General features: G+C 37.9%; 4 protein-coding genes across 5 annotated transcripts; 2 read left to right on the top strand and 2 right to left on the bottom strand.

Moving 5' to 3' along the window:
- Positions 1–829: 829 nt before the first annotated feature.
- EMB1473 (Ribosomal protein L13 family protein) lies at positions 830–4,468 on the bottom strand. Its single transcript, XM_008228112.2, has 4 exons — positions 4,121–4,468; positions 3,422–3,607; positions 1,482–1,652; positions 830–1,112 (listed from the first exon to the last, which is right to left on the bottom strand). The coding sequence occupies exons 1-4, from the start codon at positions 4,415–4,417 to the stop codon at positions 996–998; spliced, it is 771 nt and encodes a 256-aa protein (XP_008226334.2). The 5' UTR covers positions 4,418–4,468; the 3' UTR covers positions 830–995.
- A 1,182-nt stretch (positions 4,469–5,650) lies between these two features.
- Positions 5,651–8,933, top strand: LOC103325927 (integral membrane protein (Protein of unknown function DUF92, transmembrane)). Of its 2 annotated transcripts, none has more exons than XM_008228113.2 (5): positions 5,651–6,297; positions 7,017–7,270; positions 7,462–7,585; positions 7,691–7,795; positions 8,374–8,933. In XM_008228113.2, exons 1-5 carry the CDS (start codon positions 5,908–5,910, stop codon positions 8,467–8,469), a joined length of 969 nt encoding a protein of 322 aa, XP_008226335.2. In that variant the 5' UTR covers positions 5,651–5,907; the 3' UTR covers positions 8,470–8,933. The 2 variants fall into 2 exon arrangements, 1 of the variants encoding a protein (XP_008226335.2); XR_016125617.1 differs by having other exon boundaries at positions 5,838–6,297; positions 7,462–7,580.
- A 121-nt stretch (positions 8,934–9,054) lies between these two features.
- LOC103325928 (protein ROOT INITIATION DEFECTIVE 3-like) lies at positions 9,055–10,848 on the top strand. Its single transcript, XM_008228114.2, has one exon. The coding sequence runs from the start codon at positions 9,523–9,525 to the stop codon at positions 10,753–10,755; it is 1,233 nt and encodes a 410-aa protein (XP_008226336.2). The 5' UTR covers positions 9,055–9,522; the 3' UTR covers positions 10,756–10,848.
- Positions 10,849–12,327: 1,479 nt separating this feature from the next.
- LZF1 (light-regulated zinc finger protein 1) lies at positions 12,328–14,086 on the bottom strand. The gene is made up of 3 exons (XM_008228115.3): positions 13,806–14,086; positions 13,279–13,710; positions 12,328–12,815 (listed from the first exon to the last, which is right to left on the bottom strand). Exons 1-3 carry the CDS (start codon positions 13,980–13,982, stop codon positions 12,537–12,539), a joined length of 888 nt encoding a protein of 295 aa, XP_008226337.2. The 5' UTR covers positions 13,983–14,086; the 3' UTR covers positions 12,328–12,536.
- Positions 14,087–15,094: the final 1,008 nt, after the last annotated feature.

Genomic DNA, 15,094 nt, shown 5'->3' with positions numbered 1-15,094 from the left:
TTGGAGTTGAGCCGTCGGATTGGGATGTATATGGTGACCCACATCTATAGTCAAAGTTTTGCTATGATTGGCTGTCTTGCCAATTGGAGTTTCAATTTGAATATGGGTTTATTTTTTAAAACGCTATTTCCTGGGCGAGTTATATAATTGTTTAGATAGAAAAGAAGTCACTTTTATATGTTTCATGATAAATTAAGGGTTTCCTTTATTTTGTTTTTAATTTATGTACTTATATTTTAAGCATTTTAAATGGTTAATTTCTATTTTGCTTAAAGATAAAAATTTCCCATTACTAATACCAGAATATTGGATGCATTTAAAAGAAATTAAAGGCAACTCTCATATTGGCATCAATTATCTTTCTTCGTTGTATTTATTTTGAGGTTGATATAAATTAATAGTTGACATTGCGTCACACGCTACTGTTGTTAGCATCTTACTTTTATTTATATCTCATTTATCCCAAATACATATGAGTTTTTTCTTTTGGTCTGTCAAATACATATGAGTTTAATTTATCAATTCATGGTGTAAATCCGCCATGGCCCGAATGTACAGATATGTACCCTATTCATGAGCTTCCAATTTTTTGAAGTCCTCGTTAGATATTTTAAGCTTTGCAACCCCCTGGCCCCTAGATCATTGCGACTGTCTTTCCTCCACAACAAGGCCTGGATGGGTGTGGATGTAATATAGCCAGCAGTTTTGTTTAGGCCTTAAACCTATGTGGGGTGGTGTTTATTGATTCCCAGGATCTATACCCATGACTTGTAACTAGATATGGATGCAATCTAGCCACCATTACACTCCCTAACATCCACCAAGAAAATATATAAAGAGGTTACTCTTTTTTTTCCCAAAATGAATAACTCTGAAAAATGTTAGACATTAATCGCATTTTCAGATACAATTACATAAAAGCAAATCCTACAAGTGCTTCCATCTAGATTACAATACCACGCGCTCCTGATGTACTTGCAGAGTCAACTTGGAATTTACTTCTGTATCTGTATTCTTTTATCCTTTATAGGCAGCTCCACTGGCTTCTGAGCCTCATGTGGATGATCTGGGCCCTTGTAAACCTTTAGGTGGTTGAAAAGTGCTCTGCCAAGCTGCACAAGAGAATTTGTTTCAAAAGGAAATAGATGCAGAGCTGCAGAGTTGCAAAGACAGGAGCAATAGCTAGTTTTCTAAACAGCAACTTGTAATTGAAAATCGAAATTGTAACTGGTTAAAAACTCTCCTCCAGTGCAACTCAAGACTAGTCATGTACCATACTAATAGAAAAGGTAAGAAAACTATGAAGGAAAAACCAAGCACACTTATCCATGCAGATAGCTTCAAGTGTAGTCTTAGTTTATGAACATTATGAATGAGTCCAGGAGTTGTAAGTTTCGTTTATTTCAACCCTTTGTTTAGCAGTCAATCATATATAATGTAAAATGAAAGATCTAATTATATTTGTCTGCGTAGGAACTCACCCTCCCTTTTGGAAGCATACCCCGAACAGCATGTTCGATAATTCTCTCTGGAATTCTCTGCTGTAGCTGGTCAAATGTTTCCACTGTCATCCCACCTGGTCGTCCAGAATGCCTCCTGTAGAGCTTTTGGGTTCTTTTCTTGCCAGAAACTGCAACCTTCTCTGCATTTACCTATAAAGTTTGAAAGCACAACACAGTCATCCACCTGAGCATAGAAGCATTTGCGACCCAAAAGAAGAAAAAACATGCAAACAAGTAAAGTTAAAGCAAATGCCAGAACCTTGACAACCAGAGAGAACAACAATAAATTACTTGAAAACATTAAGATGATCTACTAGAAAACCACAGTTTGACCAAACGCATTTTGGGACCTACCCAAATTTAATAAACCAACTAAAATAAATTATTTTAAGCTAACTCTACAAAACAACAAATTTTCAAGATTGCTTCAGAATACATTCAGAGTCTATAGACCATACTTTATACATTTATTATGATTTCAATAAGACTGGCTTAACTCCAAGAGTCCGTCCTATTCTTCTTTGTTCAATCCCTGGTTACCTTCTTTGTGATTTGTGTGTGTGCATGTGCGAAAACTTTTAAAGAATGCCAAAGGTATGTCAGATAAATTATATAAAAATTAGATAACATAAACCACAAATGGTAGGAAACATGAAGGGATATGTGGAGTCCATTCAAAAGCCAATACAGTAACTAGTACATCAAAATCATTAAAGGCTGTTCTTTTTTCTTGTTCTTATAGGAAACAGAATGGATATATTGAAAGAAACTGTGAAGTACAATGAGAGTGGACCAGCCATCCACACAAGATACAACCTACAATAACCAGAATCTCAATAGCACAACAGCCAGAAGAAAAAAACCGTCTGCCAATCAATCCCAAAGAATAATAAAAAACAGAGAGAAAAATTTAAAAATAAAGGCAGTTCTCACTAGAAAGCTCTCTTCCCCCTCCTTGCCTTCTATGAAAACCCATACCATTAGCAGTTTTAAAAATAAATCCGCTAGATCTCATCTGCAGTTGAGTTCTTTATCATTTTTATCATCACATGGTATGAATGGTTATCATAGAACAGTTATTGCAGCAAAAGTTACTAAATTTTAATTTTAATCTCATATAAATTCATATTTATAAAAATTATTTTTCATTTTTTATTTATTTTTGGTTGAACAGACAACTACCACAAATCCATCAGTTCAATATTTTTGCTTCAATGATGTTATGGACTCATGATTGGATTACATGGCATACATAGAATTAAATGAAACCTTTATTTTCTTTTTCTTTCGTCTGACAATAAAAAAAACCTTTACCTCATGTAGAAATAATCTTGAAAATAATTAAGAAAAGAACAAGATATAAAGAGTAAAACATGGTGCTAGAGGCACCAATGGTTCACCCGATGGCAATGATACAAGTAGAAAGGGAAAGATTGTAGATTTTTATTTTATTTTTGGTAACCATTTATCTCAAAATTATTTCACTAATCCAAGCCATTTCTAAGATATCCCATATAATAATCTCACTAGGCATCTGACTAGAAGCATAAAATAAATCCAAGGATTTTCAGAGTCTATGCATTCTAATATTCAAGACACTCATGCAGCACCTCCAACACACAGTCCCAAGCCTAAATGCCTTACAAAGTGATGAAGACAATTCTAATTTTCAGAGCTAAACTTGCAGATTAAAAGAGCGAAAGACATCACACCATAAGAATCAGCATCATATGTTCAATATTTTCATTAATCTAAATTCAGGACTAAACAGTGATCAACACTCTAATTTCACACTATCCAAGAAACCTTAAGAACTACTCCTCAACCACTACCATATACATCAAAGGAAGATCAAGATTTAGTCTGCATCTAGAGCAATGGTACTGAAGAGAATGCTTTTGCATAAGTATTCTACATACCACAATGACAAATGCCCCCATGTCCACACTGGGGGTGTAGGTTGCCAAATTCTTCCCGCGGATGTAAATCGCAATTGTGGATGCCATTCTTCCAAGAATCTTGTCCGTGGCATCCACAATATACCACGGCTTTTCAGTATTCACATGGTCTGCAGCTTTTGGATACCATGTTTTATTCCAAATGTCCTGAAGAAAGAGGGGGAAATAGAAAAACAATGTACCACTTCAGAGAAAGCCAACTGAGTCAGTTAAAAGAGTCAGGACCTAAGTACATCGAGAAATCAAAAATTTGTAGACCGTATTAAGAAACATTTCATAAAGATGCATGTAATTTAATACATATTCATATTCATAAACAGACCCAAAACATGTACTCGACAGAAGTTTCATGCAGAGAAATCCACCTAGTGTTCTATAAGACTACTCATTTGTTACAATTTTCCACAGTGAGAACTGTTCAAAGCTAAACAAACTCACAAAAGCCGGTGATTACATAGGATTCAAGCATAAAACACAACTCTTGAGCACACACAACATTCAAATTTATTTCTTTCACTGTTTTGCTTTCTGGGTCCACAGTTCTAACTCAAAAATTTTTAAAATAAAAGTAAAGAAGTACTTAAATTTGCCACATTTTATCAGAAAACAAGAACAGCCCAAGATATGTATGGAGAGAAAGAGCGCGTGAGGAGTACATACAGGGCCGTCGACTTCGTCGTCCTCGAACATCCAGCGTTGATCTAGGGGGACGCGAGCGATTTCCTTTGTGCTGAAGACCTCGAAGCTCCGTCTTGGGTTGCTTCCATTGTCAAAACCCAGGTTGGTGGTTGTGGGAAGCCAAAGCTTTTGTGGTGGTGCCACGGAGAGCCCAACAAATGGGGTTTTAATGACATTCTTTGAGGAGGAAGAAAATGGGGGTTTTGTTGAAGAAGAACAAGTGGAGGACGATGAGAGCATAAAGGAAGAAGATGAAGCTGAGAGCGAGAGTACAGTCATTTTGTGTCTCAGTCTCTCACTCTTTCTGGGTTGGGTTTTTCAAGTCTTTGTTGATAAAGAGGATAAGATGGTCTACTTGCAGATGTACAGAGATCAAAACGCACCGCTTCCCTCACATTTTTTTTTTTTTTTTCTCTGACAAACAAGAAAAACATAACATTTGGAATTTACCCTCGCTATTGTCAAAGTGTTTAAGTTGAGCTTAGTGAAAATAAAAAAGCTTACTTTTTATTGAAGAAAAAACTCTTTTTCAAATAATTATGGGTGTTGTTAAACGAACTTTAAAATTAATTGAGTATACATTATTATCTAAGTACACTCAAATATTTAAATTAAAATATAAACTTAACTAAGTACACCCTATTTAACTACTAAAAATACCCATAATACACCATAATACACTCTATCATACAACACCAGATTTGAAAATAATCAAATAACTTGAGGCTTATTTAAAGAAAATAAATTTCATATCATTTCAGAGCGCAAAGAAAGAATGAAATGGAATGGAAATTGTTGGATATAGAGAATAGTGTGATGATGAAGACGGCTCAGGTGGTGATAGTGATCTTCATTCCATTGAATTAAAAATGGATAATACCAACAGGAGCTACCAATGGAGTTATGCTTGTTGATATGATACTGAATATGATTCGAAAAAGACTTCAGTTGATAAACAATTTAAAGGAAGAATATCTCTCTCTAAAAAAATGTAGTGGGAAAGCATATGCTTAAACAAAAATTCCAATGAAGTTGATCGGGAGTTTAGCATAAAAAGTCAAGGACATTCAAATGAGAATCATACGGAAAAATCCGAGCTTGTTCCTCAAACTCAAATGCAAGAATATAAAGCTGAAATCAAGAAAAATGGATCTGCCACGGATAAATTAGGATTGAATATGGCGAGTAAGGTGTACTTATTAAAATTACATTTGTTTTACTATTCAATATATCGTTTTTTATCCTTTTATATTATGGTAAATTAGTAATGTAATAAATAGTTTGGTAGTAGAGTGTACTCAATTAATTTTAGAGTTCGTTTAATAGTACCCATAATTATTGGTGTACTTCTCTTTCTAACGTCGAAAAATGTTTCATTTTGTTATTAATTTAGGGCTGATTTGGGAGGTGTTTTTCTTCAGAGAATCACTTCCTTAGTAGTTGTAGCTACCTACCACAAAAGAGAAACATGATGGAGTTCTATATTTATCACTTGATATTATTAATTTATGTGATTTCGGGTTAAGATCCAAATAGAAATATCAAAATTGACACTTCATAGCCTTAATTTAAAGACTAATTATCTCATGTTTAAACTTTAAGAACACATTATTTGTGTGTGTGTGTGTGAGAGAAGAATATCATTCCCCTTCCTAATTTGGCCAACAAAAAAATTGACACTTCGTATGGACTGACTCTGCTAGAATCCAAATAGAATTCTTCTTAAACACTCAACCCGCATTCAAAATCCCAAACCCCATACAAAAGAAATGGCATTGTCAACTCATCTCCTATTACACATCAAACCTCCTCCGGTTCCTTCCTTCATAAAATCCCACCGCTCCTCCTCCTCCATTCTCCCCAGAAATTTCCTAATTCCAAGCCCTTGCCACAGGAAACCCATAAAAGAGATCATGATGAAGCCTCAAGCAGCCAGTGTGCAGAGTGCAGTATCAGAGGTAATGAGCCTGATCCAATCATCACCTCCCACGTGGCAGTCCGCCATCCTAAGCAACCTCTTGATCTTTCTATTGGGTTCTCCGATTTTGGTCTCTGGGCTCTCTGTCTCTGGCATTGCAGCTGCTTTCTTGCTTGGTACTCTCACTTGGCGCGCTTTTGGGTCTTCTGGGTTTCTCTTGGTGGCCACATACTTCGTCATTGTGAGTGAAAAATCTCTTGCTTTTATGTCTGTGAGTGTTTTGTGGAGATTAATTCAATATGGATCTTTATCTTTTCTACTTTTTTTCTGGGTATAAATTGGCCAGTCTGTTAATTTCATAGAACTTGTTCATAATGGGTATGAAGTTTTCTTCTTTATTTAAACGATTGTGCTTTAAAGTCTCTTCTGTTTTTCCCCTCATTTTTGGTTTTCAGAATTTGAGTGAGGGCTGCAAAACTTCAGGTGCTGAACTTTCCTACTGGCAGTTGATAATTTACTTGGTTCAACGGGGATTTTCATGAAATCTCTAACTTTGTAAAATTAACAATTTCATGCTATGTGGCTCATTGAATTATTAAATTACAGCTAAATAAAACTTCAAATAATTCTTAGTATGTGTAATCCTTTTGCTGCTTTGGTGGACTATACCTTCGTCTACTGAACTGGTGACCATTCTTGCCACTGCAGTAACCATTCATGCTAAAAATGTGTAATGTCTAATTCTGATTTTGGTCAAAATAATGTGATTTGTTGCTATTAGCTAGTTCCCCTCTTCCCAATTTTTATGTGTTGGCACATTTTTTTGAGAAGCTGATTGGTAGGCAGATTGGCTTGATTGAAGACTAACTGTTAAGCAATCCTTTTTCTTTAACGGAACTAACTTCCAATTCATTTCTGCTGCTGATATTTCGTAATGGGGTTTGATCAAAATCTTATCAGGGCACGGCAGTCACAAAGGTGAGAATGGCACAAAAGGAGGCTGAGGGGGTAGCTGAGAAGAGGAAAGGACGGAGAGGCCCAGGCAGTGTTATTGGATCCAGTGCTGCTGGTTGTATTTGTGCATTTCTCGCAATATTTGGAGCAGGAGGAATCGGATATTCTCGGCTTTGGCAACTTGGGTTTGTTGCCAGCTTCTGTACTAAGTTGAGTGATACTGTCTCAAGTGAGATAGGAAAGGCCTATGGCAAAACAACGTAAGTTTCTGTGTTTGGTTTTAGTTGGGCTCTTCATGTAAATGTTAGATTTCATGTTACATTCTTATGATACCCAGTTGAGAATCGGTGGAATGTTTTGAACCTTATTTTTTCTTAGATAAGCAATATTTTCTTTGGTCTCATAGCTTGTATGCAAAATTTCAATTGCCTAAATTGTGCTGCTTGACCAGGTACTTAGTTACAACATTGAAGGTAGTTCCAAGGGGAACAGAGGGGGCTGTAAGTGTCGAGGGAACCTTTGCCGGACTTTTGGCCGCTATTCTTCTTGCATTTGTTGGTTGTCTTGTGGGTGAGGTGCTGTTTCCTGTATAATCATTCAATTTTTTTATGTTTTATCTTTTTGTCTGTTTTTTTTTAATTTTATATTTTATAACGTTTGTTGTACTTTTCATCAAACAGATAACTGCCCCTGAAGCAATTATATGCATAATAGCTTCCCAAATAGCTAATTTTGGTGAGAGCATTATAGGTGCTGCTCTTCAAGACAAGGAAGGATTTCGATGGGTAGGCATCCATTTCAATAATTTGATTCTTTTTATGTAACTTTTTTTCTCCTTTATTTATTCTGTTCACCCAATCAGTTTGGTATGATTGGGTCATGGGCAAGGAAGTTTGCTCTTAAGAATATTAAGGAGTGGCAATGACCAGCCAAATTCATGTTTTGATGAATCAATGTTGAATTTGGCAAGTATGTGCTTTGTTATCCCATTGAGGTTGGGTTGATAAATGGGATGTGTAAATTTAGGAGCATGGAGGGCTCTGGGGGTTACATGTGTTTATAATTTTCTTTCTCAAAGGTCTTTGGTACCTTAAGAAGCATGGAGGGCCCTGGGGTTACATGTGTTCATTAAGAAAAATAGATTTGTATGATTTTCTCTCATGATGAATTAGAGAATGATCTGTGGTGGACCATGATCTTCTTCTTCAACCCAAAAGCTGCAGCTTCTTTCAACATCTATCTCTGTAGACATACCTGACTGTAACGTTCTGGATCTGCTACGTAATATAAATTTTTCTTGCTGGTTTGTTCTGTGTTTTAGCTCTATGTGCTTCTTACACGCCGTCTATGCTCTGTTTTACAGCTCAACAATGACGCTGTGAATGTCATAAACATATCCATGGGCAGCATTATAGCAGTCTTCATGCAGCAGGTTTTACTCCAGAACTTGCGTATGTAAATTCACGAAGGTTAAGATGCTTCTCCTCCTAAGTGCCAACCAGCTATGCTAACAAAATCAAACATGATGCATATGTTTTACACTGGTAACTGAAACTAGACCATTGCACTCTACATGGGAGCCAGAGTACAATTTCAGCTCATCTTATGGAAACATCATTCCTTTGCACGTCTGAGGTTCAATATTTTTGCCCTCCAATTTCTGGTTGACAACTGAAGAAGCTACATTTAACTACTCAATGTATGTATAACGATGAAGAGATTGCGATACGCTCATTCAAAGTTATTCCGAAAATGTTTTGGTGAACTATTGTCATCAAAATGGTATAAAAAAAAATGTAGTGACAAATGGGATTATTTTGCGATGTTCCATGAAGAACATCTTTTCCTTTTGAAATCTCTGAATTATGTTTCTGTACCATGCATTACAGGACTGAACTGTATGATATTGTCCTATATTTGCTGCAAGTTCATGTATCAAGGCCCAATTTTACCCTTTTATATTAAGTAATTTTCACAATTAATTTGGAAATTAAAGGGTACTATCGTAATTAAACTTTAATCTTTATACTGTCTTCTATAGGAGGCCTTCCCTTCCATTCCAAATTCCAATCCAGGGGTCAAGTCAATTTGAATTGAATAAGATGGTCCAATTGGGTGGATTTCTGCATCTGAAAACTAATTAAATACCACCTCAGGAGGATGTTAAAAATTAATGATTCAGTTATAATATAACAATATCAGATGCCTTAGAAATATTGCGTCATCAACCACCTCCATTTCTTGTGTCCAATTAGTGAATGTGATTCAGTTCTACTTGACCAATCACCTCACAGCCAGAGTCCCATATAAACCATACCATCCATTTTACCCTAACAATAACAAAACAGAAGCAGCCAAAATGTGATGATGAGCACCTTGTTTTGAACGCCCCAAAAACCACCAGGAATTCCTCTCTTTTAAACATGCCCTCCTCGTTTTGCCACCTCTCATAAACCCCTTTGGGCTTGCATACCATGCTCTTCTACATTGTCTCTTAGCCCACCTCAAAAACATGTCTTCTTCTCCACATGAAATTGTCCTCACCAGCTCTCCTGACGGCCCCATTATTGCCTATGATGCTTCCTCAGGCGCCGCCCTAGCACAATTCACAGGCAGCCGGTCACCACGCCGAGGCCTTGCAATCGTTGGGAAGAGTTATATTGCTGCCTCACACATATCACCAACCACTGCTTCTGGTTCAGTCCACCTTTACAATTGGTGGTCTTCAACTGCCTTCCACAACCTCCCTGTCCTGGAGCCTGTTGCACCCCTCACCGCCACGTCTGACGGGTTGTATCTATTTGCCGGTGGCCTATCAGGCAGTGTGCATGGAATTTCAATCCCATCAGGGGATGTGCTCAAACCATTGCCTGCACATAGCAAGCCTGTGTCTTGCCTTGCAATCAGTGATGATGAGTCACTTCTGATTTCAGGCAGCGATGATGGGACCATTGTTGTTGTCCCCATCTTTCAGCTTGTAGGAGCCTCAGGATATGACAATGTGGAAGAATTGATATTGCATAGGTTTGCTGCTCATTCTGATTCAGTGACTGCCATTGTTTCTGGTACGGGATTATGCAACTCCCAGATTATCTCATGCTCATTGGATTGCACATGTAAATTCTGGAGTCTCTTGCGTGGAACGCTCCTGCGTACCATTGTGTTTCCATGCACTATTTCATGGGTTGCATTGAACCCAACAGAGCCTGAGTTCTATGTTGCAGGATCAGATGGTTCAGTACACAAGGGATCACTGAAAGTTGGAACCAGGCAACTTGTGACCCAAGGCAGCGAATTGATCTCGTGGACTCCGAAGCACAGTGGGGCAGTGGTATCTGTGGTGATGGTGAATGGGGGAAGGAATTTGATATCAGCTTCGGAAGACGGGAGTGTTTGGGTTTGGGAAGTTGATGCGGGTCAGGTGATCATGGCGCTTGGAAATGAGATGGGGAGCATTAGTGATCTGGTGGCAGCTACGGGCATAAATTGTAGCAAAGCGAATGGTTTTGGAATGAGGAATGGTGCTTACGGATCTGGAAATTGCCACTTTCGGTCTTCTGGCAAAGAACTTATGAATATGCCAATAAAGAAAATATTAGAAATGGAAGATGCGTTGAAAGTGGCTGCAAATGATAGAAACAGAGCCATTGATATGCTTGAATCTGCTATTGCAATGTATGAGAGGCTCTTGGAACTCATCCTCAAGGAAGCCAAGAGAGGCAGTCGCAAGAACGAACAGTGGTGAAAAAGGGAAAGATAATCATACAAATTTCTATATGCAAAATCTGTTATTATACATATATATTTTTATATAATAAATTAAATACATTGGTGGACACTAGTTTTTTATTCTTTTATTCTTTTATTATTCATTTCATATCTGCCCTCCTGAAAAAGCTAGATGGAACGTTTGTTTGAACGGGCATGGAAATCTGGTGCTCACAAGTCACAAAATAGCTAATGGTACAATCAAATACGCAACATTCTGAAGACATTGTTAGAATGAAATGAAATTCATCGTATACAGATCGTGTACACAATTATGAGGTGCAACAGACAACGGAAACTTGTATTCAACTACTACATAAATCAAAATGTATAAGAATCTGGTTGCTCTTACTAACTTCTTAGGAAGAAAATGAGACAACCATTAGCTCCAAAAGTTTAAGTTGTCCGTCAACTATCAAGGAATGAGCCAACAATGTATATCAAGTTTTACGTTTTACTCCCCCCTCACATGCATGATGGGCCTGCACGTGGAGAGGCGGACAAACGGAGAAAGACATATGGCATACAAACATAAAGGCGCAACACCACCATCCATCTTGTAGACCAACAAAGAAGTGGTAACATGAATCTCTAAACAACAAGATTAGAAGGAAGCCTAATAATGGATATTTCCTCCCTTGCATTCCTGTTTTTGGGCTCGTGCTAGCAGGCCAACCATTAAAGTCCTCTTGCCATGTGCAATGTTGTCCAACAATTCAAACATTTAAGCATATGCTATTGTCCAATTTTTATGCAAATTCAACATGTTTTCATCATTCAAATTGCAGATACCATTTGATTTGAAGCATTCCTAACATAAAAGGTTGCGTCGTATTTGAACCCTTAGTGAAAAACAAAAAGAAAACATGAAATGCCAATACCATGACTCGAAACATAAAGTTGTGGTAGGCATGGGGCTGGGACTTAAATATCATGCACAAGTAAACAAGTACAGAACTTTCTAGTAGAGCATATCATAATACCTTGACACAAGAGACCAACAAAACATATAGACGGATAAACTTTTATTTGCGATGCTCAATGCATCTCAATGAGAACCAATGACATATTAGTTCAATCATACTGCATCAGTCTTAACCATATCAAATATAAAAAATGCTAGCATCAGCCCTTGTGAGCCTCTATAAACTGCATGTGAAAGAGAGAACCCAATGCACAAGACATGGGAGGCAAACAGTCGTGGACAGGTCATCAGTTGTTAAGATTGTCTAAGATGTCACATCAGCCCAGCTGAGATTTTTGAACCAGCATAAAATTTTCATAACTATTGAAGCAACCAAGGAGCCAGTAAGTGACCATAGCTTCAACATTTCTAAGCATTGGAAAAAATGACTATATTTTTATCACCAGGTAATTGAATTTATGACAACTTTGCAAGGTTCTCAGTATAGAAATATCTGAACATCCAACCACTAGGTCTGGGTTCTTGAATTCATTGAATTTTATGAGCATGGTAACAACTCAGACTTTCCTATCGAACAAAGGAGAACCTTGTAAATCTTAATGGGAAAAAATCAACTCCATATGATGCAGTAACCAAATACAACTAATTTATTTTTATTTTGTGAAAAGATGTTTACAGACACTACATGGAAAGTGGTAAGTAAGACAAATCTACTTTCAACAGATACCATAGCATAATCTTACACTTACTCTAGAGAAGACAGAACGGTACACAAAATGATATTATAAGCACAGTCAAACAAATCCAACATATGGTAACTTTTGTAGCAAGGACTAGAATTGCCTACGACGTTTTGAGACGGTACCGTTATGTTGAGAATAAAGAGGGTTTTGCATTTGTGAGTGGCAAATGTCTGGAACAAAAACTGCAAAATCAGATGAAATCTGAGAACTTCTAGGCCAGTAGAGTCCTGAGGCTGTAGGTGGGGAAGGTACCTGGGGTACCATCCAAGAGGTCTCTGGCACCTCACCTATGCACTCATAATCTTCCAGTTCCTCCTCAGATGATTTTAAAGCTGGTGAGTCATACTCCCCAAGTTTACCGCAGTCAGCCTGATAGAAATAGCACAAAATAGAAACACCATTATGCACTGAGATAACCATAAAGCCTAGAAAAAAATATGACAAGGAGTAGGTCATCAGTCACAAAGGGTACTTCATTTTTTTATTTTAAGACAAAAATAAAGGAGTCTTGAATTCTGTCTTCTACTTGATAGCCTAATTTAAGTCGGTTCTTCAATAAGCATAAGGGGTTTGCAACAAAACGGGGGTAAAAATGGGTCAGTGTGACCCAGAGCACAAGCCTATGAGACATTCCTGTTTGCAAATGAAGTGCAATCTTATGAATTTCACAATCCTTGACTATTGAGAGTTTGAGACCAATTTGCAGTACTTTCTTTCCAAATTTCTTATTAAACAGAGAAATGGGTGCCACAATTTTGTAATATGAATATAGCAGCAGTACCATATCATAAATTCTAATAACAATTGAACATTGGACACCATGGCCACACACCTTGGAAGATCCATTTTCAATGTAGCTAAAACTCTGATCAAAATCAGAGAGTCCCAGAAACTCATCTATATGCCACTGAGGAACAGTCCCAGCTGAAGAACCCCCAGCAAAAGGCATCACATCAACACCGGCCGGTGCTACCTTGCACTCCACAGGCATTGGATTGGGCGTATCGCATCTCGACCCAGACCCAGACCCAGAACGTGACTTGACAGAAGAAGAAGAGGCACCAACACCAACACCAACACCACCACCACCACCACCACCATCACCTCCAGAATCAGGCTCAGTTGGCTCAGGGCCAACTCTGATTCCGGTGAGCAAAAACCTCCGGTGAGCTGACACCAAGCTATTAGCAGCGTGTATAGCAACATCACATGTTCTACAGAGCAAAGCTCGATCTTCTAAACAGAAAAAATACCCAATTGCCTCCTGCAAATCATGAACTCAAATTTCAAACAAAACCCATGTTGATTTTCATATTCTTATGACAAAATAAGCAACTTTTTGATGTGGGATTTAAGCACCTGGCAGATATCGCATTTGGGCATGTGAGATGCAGACAGAGGAACCCTCTGGTGCTTGCTTGCGAGCTTGTTTGCTTTGTGAACCTTCTCATCACAAGCCCAGCACAGAGCTGCCTCGTCTGCACAGCATAGTACGTTGGCCTCAGCTGCCTCGCACACGTTGCACTGTATCTTCATCTCTTTCTCTCTCTCTAAACCCTTCAAAAATCTCTTCTCGGGTTTCTTCTATCCCTACAGTCGGAGGAGGAGCTAGTAAATGAGTTATTTTTGAGGCCAGCAAGCCATTTCAATTTGTACACGTGGAGGTTTCTAACAAGTGTCGTGGCGTAGGAGGCCGCCGTTGCTTTGCAACTGAAATTACAATACTCCACTCCTTTAACAAATATCTTAGCTCAATTGCTTGCACCACTCTATTCGGGTCGGGATTTGATTGATTCGGATCCAAGCATGTTTTTATTTTATTTTTTATATATTATAGCCAACTAGAATGCAGATTTCTATGTATATGCCACTATGTTTTTAAAGTGGACACTGGAGCCACTTGGGGCGTTTTATTTCGGGTACAAAAATTAATGAGAGGGCTCACCCAAGGACTGGTATTGTTTGGTAGGCATGGGACGCCTTTCTTGTTCAAGTCTTCAACTAAATGAGTTGTTGTAGGGTAGGTGGTCCAAAATTGAAGGGTTAAAGCTCTAGCGTGTTTGGCAATGCTTTAGTCTTATTTACATTTTAATGTACAAACATAATTGATCATAGGCAAACTTGTTATGGTGATTTACATGAAATGATGCACCGAATGAAACCAGCATTCTTCTACCCCCCCCCCCCCCCCAAAAAATGAAACCAGCATTTTAATAAGACTAAATTGTAGTAATGGTATCTTAAATAAGGCCCTATTTTACTTTTCGTCCATCGACTTCAAAAATTGTTACGGTGGTTTTTTAATTAAATATCGTGTTGCAGTGCTCGTCATTTCTGTCAATTCTGTTAGTTTTTCCCTCAAAGTGGATCACATGTGATGCCCGTGATATTTTTTTGAAGGGCAAATAAGACTTTTACCCATTTACTACCCTCACCACTTCTCACCCCAGTCGCACGACCCTCCCCAAAAACCAACCCTCCCCTTACGTCAGCAACCCAGCCTCCTAATCTGAGAACTGAACGCTAATGTCCAAATAGAACGAAGCCAATCAACAACAATTCAAGAATGAAAAAGGGAAGTTCAATATAAAAAAATCAAGAAATTCAATTTTATGTAGAATTGTACCAACAGGGGATGCGGTAACGCA

This window comes from Prunus mume, linkage group LG3 (genome assembly GCF_029339155.1).
Source record: "Prunus mume cultivar Tortuosa linkage group LG3, ASM2933915v1, whole genome shotgun sequence".
Classification (NCBI taxonomy): Eukaryota; Viridiplantae; Streptophyta; class Magnoliopsida; order Rosales; family Rosaceae; genus Prunus; species Prunus mume.
The sequence above is the reverse complement of the archived record's forward strand: the minus strand, read 5'-3'. Positions and strand labels throughout refer to the sequence as shown.